Source organism: Octopus bimaculoides, chromosome 5 (assembly GCF_001194135.2).
Source record: "Octopus bimaculoides isolate UCB-OBI-ISO-001 chromosome 5, ASM119413v2, whole genome shotgun sequence".
Lineage (NCBI taxonomy): Eukaryota > Metazoa > Mollusca > Cephalopoda > Octopoda > Octopodidae > Octopus > Octopus bimaculoides.
In genome coordinates, this window is record NC_068985.1 from 78685707 (window position 1) to 78693674 (window position 7968).

A 7968-nucleotide genomic window follows, 5' to 3' on the forward strand; every position below is an offset into this window, starting at 1 on the left:
TCCTAATGCCAACCACTCCGAGAGTGTAGTGGGTGCTTTTACGTGCCACCGGCACGAAGGCCAGTCAGGCGGTACTGGCAACGGCCACACTCAAAATGGTGTATTTTACATGCCACCTGCACAGGAGCCAGTTCGGCAGCACTCGCAACAATCTCGCTCAAATTAAATGAATCAAAATTATGTTAGAGAAAGGGTTTATTATAGGGTGATGTAGAAGAGGAAAACGTCGTCAAACTTACATTGACAACTTGATTGCATGCACTAGACTAGAGTATATGCAGGACCTCAAGGCAGTGATGTTGAGCCAAGAAGTGTGGTGGACTTTATTGTTGCAGCCTGGGTTGGAACCTAGCCATAATAACGAAAACATATAAATATATATATATATATATATGTATATATATATATAAGCCATCCACTTATTTTTAAAGTGGTGAAGATAAATCCTTATCTTGCCTTACAAAGTTCCAGAATGTTCTCACAGAATCCACTTTGGGAAATACTGGTCTTATGTAATTTTATCCTTTTACTTGTTCCAGTCATTTGATTGTGGCCATGCTGGAGCACTGCTTTAAAGGGTTTTAGTTGAAGAAGTCAGCCCTAGGACTTATTTGTAAGCCTAACACTTATTCTATTGGTCTCTCTTGCTGAACTGCTATGTTAAAGGGATGTAAATGCACCAATTCTGGTTGTCAGGTGATGGTGGAGGAACAAAGACACACAAATATATACATATATATATGTATGTATGTATATACTGTATTTTCCGGCAGACTGGATGTACTTTCCTTATTTTTAATTGTGTCAAAAAAATTGCCCTGCATCTAATGGGAGACTGAGCGCTGTAGGCTAGGGAAGCTGAATGAGCATACTGGGTAAGTTCCCTAGGCACAAAAATTGATTGTTGCTAACAATAAAATAATGAAAACGAGCCAAATTATCACAAACTTACAAAAAGTTGCTTATGAGGGAAGCTCACATCATCTCACCTCCTTCCCCAGCATACAAAACCCACATCTGATATATGTATTAGATTATTTAATGACTGGGTTACCTTTAAGAAACATTTGTTCATTATCTAAATGCAAAATGCTCCTAGGAATTTGAAAGGAATGTTAAGCTTTCATCCTCCTGGCAGCCATTTGCAGTGATCAAATCAGATGATGACTTTGGGGGCTTCACTTCTATGGCAGTGCTGCCTTCCTGTTGTGTTCCTTTCTTGGTCATTCATTTGTATTTGGCACTTAGTCTTTTTTGCCTTATTTTCCACATTGTGGCCTGATGCTGTAACACAAAACATCACATCCGGAATAGCAATTCTCTTGCCCAAAATATAAACAACTATACAGCTGATCGGAGAGGAGGCAAGCTTTGGGATGTGGTTTACCTTAACATACTGGTAAATTTCATACAGAGTCCAAACCCATGGTTGAAAAACAAAAAAACGGCACTGCTATAATATCAAATTCAAATTAGATGTAACCTATGCAAAAGATCTTGGTAATAGGGCAGCTGCTTGGTATTTTGGTCCACCACCAACTGAGAAAATAGTAAGGATGTAAAGGAAACGAGCAGCTGAAGGCTGTTAAACATAGCAAACACTGCCTTGGTAGGGGAGTTGTAAAGTGGCACGAACGAGAATTAAAACATGAGTTTTAGACTAAAGATTGGGCTTTTCAGTAGCCACTAAAATTATTATATACCATTCATTAAAGAAACCTTCTTTATTAATTTGGGACCATGGAGGCGCAATGGCCCAGTGGTTAGGGCAGCGGACTCACGGTTTCGATTCCTAGACCGGACGTTGTGAGTGTTTATTGAGTGAAAAACAACTAAAAGCTTCACGAAGCTCTGGCAGGGGATGGTGGCGAACCCTGCTGTACTCTTTCACCACAACTTTCTCTCACTTTTACTTCCTATTTCTGTTGTGCCTGTAATTCAAAGGGTCAGCCTTGTCACACTGTGTCATGCTGAATATCCCCGAGAACTACGTTATGGGTACACGTGTCTGTGGAGTGCTCAGCCACTTGCATGTTAATTTCACGAGCAAGCTGTTCTGTTGATCGGATCAACTGGAACCCGCGACGGAGTGCCAAAAACAACAATTTGGGACCAGTTTCAGGTTTATAAAGCTGAGCTTCTGATGAGGAAATTTGGAGGCCCAGTTAGCTGTAATTCCAGGAAGCCTAACCAGCCAGTTACAGCCTTTAGATGTTTCAGTCAATAAACCATTTAAAAGATTTGTTTGGGAAGAGTGGATGCAGTCTTCAGATTTTGAAATGACACCAACAGGAAGCAGTGAAAGGCCTACTATTACACAAGTGTGTGAGTGGGTAAAAAGTTCATAGAATGCTGTAAAAGATGTAGTTGTGAAATCATTTTAAAAAACGTTGCATAAATAATGCCCTTGATGGTACTGAGGACGATTTATTGTTTGAAGATGAGATTGATGACCCAGATCCTATTGCAGAGAATTCCAGTGATGATAGTACCGGTAATATGGATGGCAATATTGAAAATAACTGTAACCATGTTTAGGAATTCGCCACATTTATTGTATTTTGCTGATTGGTTTGTACCAGTTTTTATCAGTATATTTGCTTTTTGTTTGCATGTACCAAGATTCATTGATACCAATGTATATTTCTTCTTTTTTGCTATGGCAAATTTAATTTAGTTTCCTTTGAATTTGAGTGTAATGCTGCATATGATTTCATAGTCCAGGATACTGTCACCATAGTGTACTTCGTGCTCAGAATCATACAATTTTCCCTACAAAACCACTTTAAAATATCTTTCAATAAATGTATGATGAAACATACTAAAATTGTTCATTCTGCAAGATGCCCTTGTAAAATAAGAGTGTGTCCAATGTGCCAGCAAATATGATATATATATATATATGACTGGCTTCTTTCAGTTTCCGTCTACCAAATCCACTCACAAGTCTGGTTGGCCCGAAGCTATAGTAAAGGACACTTGCCCAAGGTGTCATGCGGTGGGACTGAACCCAGAATCATGTTCTATTGGTTTCCTTTGCCAAACCACTAAGTTACAAGGATGTAAACACACCAATACCGATTGTGAAGTGGTGGTGCAAGACAAATATACACAGACACCCATCCACATGCACATATACATACACACACACACACACACACACGTGTCGGGCTTCTTTCAGTTTCTGTCTACTGAATCCACTTGCAAGGTTTTGGTTGGCCTGAGGCAATAGTAGAAGACACACAAGGTGCCACACAGTGAGACTGAACCCAAAACCATGTGGTTGAGAAGCAAATTTCTTTCTCCACAGCCATGCCTGCACATGTAATAGGAAATACATTGCCTTTTTGGAATGTATTAACTGAAAAAGCTCTTGTGTAAGAGGAGGTTATTTCCTGTTATCACATATGTACATATTAAAAGCTTTCAAAATAATTTTTTATTTGACTTCATTATTACAAATTATATATGACTTGATGCAAGCACAAACTAACCTGTTATGACTACATTCATGTAGATTCTCTGACAAGGATTGGGAGTAGTTTGTTGTATTTTGTTCAAGTTTGTATCAAAAACTTAACTTAATGGCTCAATAAAATATATACAAATCAGCTAAAAACCTTGAAATTATTGCTCCAACATGACTGCTAGGCCTTGATCTGTCATGGTGGCTTAACATACATTGTTGCCAAATTTTGGCATCATAAGTGTTAGGCTTCCTTTCCAGAGTTCAAGAAATATTTCGCATGTGTTTAGTAGCTGACCCTCTATGATGCCTAAGTAATTAGAACGTAAGTGGTGTTGCTACAAATGTTTTACTAGAAACATGCCAGAAAACAACTAACTATTACCAATTGACAAAGATTCATTTCAGTTATTAACAAACCTATTTCTTCTGTTTGACTTTTTTTCCAACTACATGCAATCCTCAAGATTGATCTGTTCACCTTGCATTTCTAGTAGTTTTGAATGTTGTCAGTAGTCATACAATAGCCTTTGAATAGCCAGCTGCATATCATCTCTACCCAAGCTTCCTTGATAAAACCATTCATGTTGAGTATCACTTGTCACCAAACCCTACGCTAAAGAAAGTTGGAACCCCATGTTATTTTCGAAAACTTTCTCCATAATATGTGCTCCAATAGAAATGGAGTTGTGAACTATTTTAGCTGCAAATTTACAAAACTGATGGGGCTCTGAAAGGGGTCCCTGAGTAGCGTCCCTGCCTTCCTGAGCTAGTTTTCCACCATAATTCTTAAAAATCGTGGTAGAGGCCTTGGTCTCAGGACCACTCCTGTCTAGAAACTGAGGTTGGGGTTATGTTAAATTTATATCTTCTCTCCTCCACATCACACACATATATGAAGCACCATGGATAATTTAACATCTCTTAGATTTTATGATGATTGTCGAAATATCAGATAATCAAGTGTGACAGCAAAGGTCTAATAGTTGGTTAGTATTGAATTTAGTTCTAGTTAAGCTTCTGGGAGGAAAGCAAGGCTAGAGGTATGTTTTTGTTTGTGGCGGGTGAGGGTCTAACTGAAATATATAGGAGTAACTCCTGTAGAGCTTCCGGGCAGTAGTGGTGAAGAGGAACTGTGGTGGACTAGAAGAGAGATAGAGGACACGGGTTATTGTGTATGCACACATATATACGAGGGAGTGCTGAAAAGTTCCTGACTTTTGTTAAAAGAAAATACAAGAGGATCAGTTAATTATGATTTTATTCAACATATCCCCCAAGATTCACACTTATTGAAGCAATCCTTCAGTTTTTCTAAGCCCTGTAAAAGAACTCAGAAGATTGGGTCTCCAACTAGGTCTTTTGTGATACCCTTAAAGCCAGGGACTTTTCAGCACCCTCTCGTATATATATAAGGAGCATGTATGTATAAGTGAACAAACGAGAGGTTTTGTTGTACTTAATAAGTTTGACTCAGCTCTGCATTACTTAGTTTCTCTAGGGTAGGACACGTTCCCCTCATCAGATGTTCGGATAACTATTACTTTTACCAAATGAGAAGAATATGCTTCACTGCAGAGGTCTAATAAGACCAGGGCAATGTTCGTTGTTTTCGTTTAAAAGCCAGATCCATTTCTGTGCTGCATTTTCTATATACTCACAAAGATTTGTGATCCAATCTATTGGTTATCCCCCTTATTTATTTTTTTTTTTTTAAACACCCCAGACTGGAATCTTGTCTATTAATTGCATAGATAATCTCAGTTAATTGAAGTTTTACGACTCGTTAATTTGAATAATATAAAAGCATTGAGGTGAGGGAAAGTGTAGTGGAATATGAACGAAAGAAAATGAATGAGGAGAGCTGAAAGTTGGATGAAAGGGGAAAGACAGTGAATGCGAAGGAGATAACCGTATAACGGTAACTTCAATATGAAAATATGACTTCTTCAGAATAAGACAATGCGGTACCAATTATTGATATTATTATATTTCTTTATTTGATCTTTAACTGCTTCTCAATAAATCCATATGATCGCTGCACTTGTTTTAAATTAATCTTCCACCGGTTACCTTTCATGGGGTCCGTGTCACTGTTTAAAACAAATATTGTCTGCCATGGTTTACTTATTGTACTTCGAGAGGTTCGTGTTATTGTATATGTCTAACATTATCTGCTATGGCTTTTCTCACTGCAATGTGGCCAGACAATATCTGCTTGGCTTCACTTACTGAGCATCTATTGATACCAATCAAAAGAGCTGTCGGTAACACTTTTGGTGTCCTCTTCGCTATTTGTGTACGTCTGCTGATAGGTTGACATAACTGTTCCTGTGATAATTCATCGGAATCGTACAACACACGCAATATCTGTTCCGCTGCCTCTTCTTGACTCAGTTCTGTGAAATCTGTTAAAATTCCAATTGCTCTGTGGTAAAGTTTGTTATTACTTAATTTCAAGTCCACCATAATATTCTGAAAAACTTTCCCCTTTAAGATATGTGCTCCAGTAGAAATTGCGTTGAGGACCAATTTAGCAGCAAATTCACAAAATGCTGTTGACCATTCTTTAGCAACTTTACAATCTATTAAATCGGAGATTTCATGCCAAGGCATTTCAAGATTAATAAATGAATTATTTATTTGTAGTTGGGGTTTAGTTTTTTCAAAGGAATTTAAATGAATTTGTATTGTTTTACATTTAGATAAAGAGGGTGAAGTTAGGGTAACATCTCGTTCGTCGTCGTTTAAAACAACAACCAAGTCACTTTCTTCGAAATGCTTAGCTACAACTTCATTAAAATGTTTCAGCGATATATCTGACCCTCTATTTTGGACACTGAGATCCCCTTCTTGGTTAGCCAATGTATGATAACCCCCAACAAGATATGCATTTACATCTGTTGGATCTGACCCAAAAGTTGGGCAACATTCCGAGGCGTCAATTAAGCTCATAATACCGATGCTGTTATAACCAATGTAATAGAGATGACCGTTTGACTGGAGACATGTTCCAGATAATTCTATCGCCTTTGCTATCTGAGCTGATTTAGAATAAACACTCCGACAGACAGATTGATAGCCAGCGATTATGTTAAATATCGAAGGCATCATTAAAGAATTAAAGCCTCCCAGAGACTGCAAAAGAGCTGGAATAAAAATGCTTTCTAATATAATTTTTGTAACCGATCCACCTTTCATTCGACTTGAACCACAAATAGCTTCAGGCCCGACAATGGGGTTAATTAGAAAGGCCTTACCTTCTGCGACAACTGGAAGATATGATTTCATAACATCGTAAAAGCTCTTCCCTCCCCATTTTTCGATGTTGGTTTTCCTTGACAGGCAGCTAGGATTAAACCCAATTAGAACCGGCGTGTACTTCGTCAAATGCTTGATACAATAGTCCAATTGTCCGGCCACGAACGGCGCTGAAAGTCCACAAGTAATGCCTACATATAGTACTCGGCTTTTCTCCACCGTTGCTGTCTCCAGTATATCCGCACCTAATTGAGGATCATCTTCGTAAAGTTCTTGTGAAGTAAACAGTGCCTCGTCACCTCCAGCAATTATGTAACGGAAACACGGTTCATTCGATCCTGTTTCTTTCAGTCTGTTGTTCATGGCTCTAGCCAAGAGAAAGGCCAACCTCCCTGATGTACCGCAACCAGAGAGAACAACTGCACTTCGGACAGGGTCTTGTATGAGAGACGTCGCAAGTTGTTGTACGGTAGCAATTGTATTCAGTACAACATCGCTGAAAACGTTTTGATCCTTATATTTTCCCCAACCAGAAAATATTTCTGAATCACATGATTCTAAGAGTTTCACGATTTCCTGAGGTGTTGACACATCAATGTTTGTTGTAATTGGGTTTCTCCTTTCTGTTACTGGCTTCTCCATGATTCACTGAATGTTTAAACTTATGCTACAGTAAAATATGACTTCACCCAACAAACGCACTCCCTCTTGATCAATGTGCCCGCCTTTATCGGAAACCCGTTCCAAAGGTCACGAACGTAAATTTCATAAACAAAAATCTGTGTGGTGTAAGGGAGGTAACTGCAATTGAATAAAATCTAAATCTGTGTTAAAGTTGTTCATGATTCACAAGTCGGGTTTGATCAACTTGACACAATCGAATGCATTCCAGTCATGACCATCCCATCTTTGGGAAATCTGGAATTGCATTATCCAATGTGTTCTTTCTTTCTAAGATTATAGGGAGTGGTCATGGGGAAATTTAAGAATTATTACTATTAATATATATATATATTAATAATATTAGGGGATAAAAATCCAAATTTACAGGTAAAAACTCAATTAAATTCAATTTATTAAAAATTAAAATTAAATTAAGTTTCACAGTATAAAATATATACATATATATATATATATAGTTTTAGGGAAAAAGAACCAAGGTTCATGAACTCATCGATGAAAATCTACTGTCACATATAGAAAAATTAATAAGTAAAAGCACAATAAATAAGTATAATATA

General features: G+C 37.8%; 1 protein-coding gene across 1 annotated transcript; it reads right to left on the reverse strand.

The window, feature by feature from the left end:
• Positions 1 to 4547: 4547 nt before the first annotated feature.
• LOC106870611 (glucokinase regulatory protein) lies at positions 4548 to 7752 on the reverse strand. The gene has a single exon (XM_014916742.2). The coding sequence runs from the start codon at positions 7367 to 7369 to the stop codon at positions 5618 to 5620; it is 1752 nt and encodes a 583-aa protein (XP_014772228.1). The 5' UTR covers positions 7370 to 7752; the 3' UTR covers positions 4548 to 5617.
• Between the last annotated feature and the right edge of the window lie 216 nt (positions 7753 to 7968).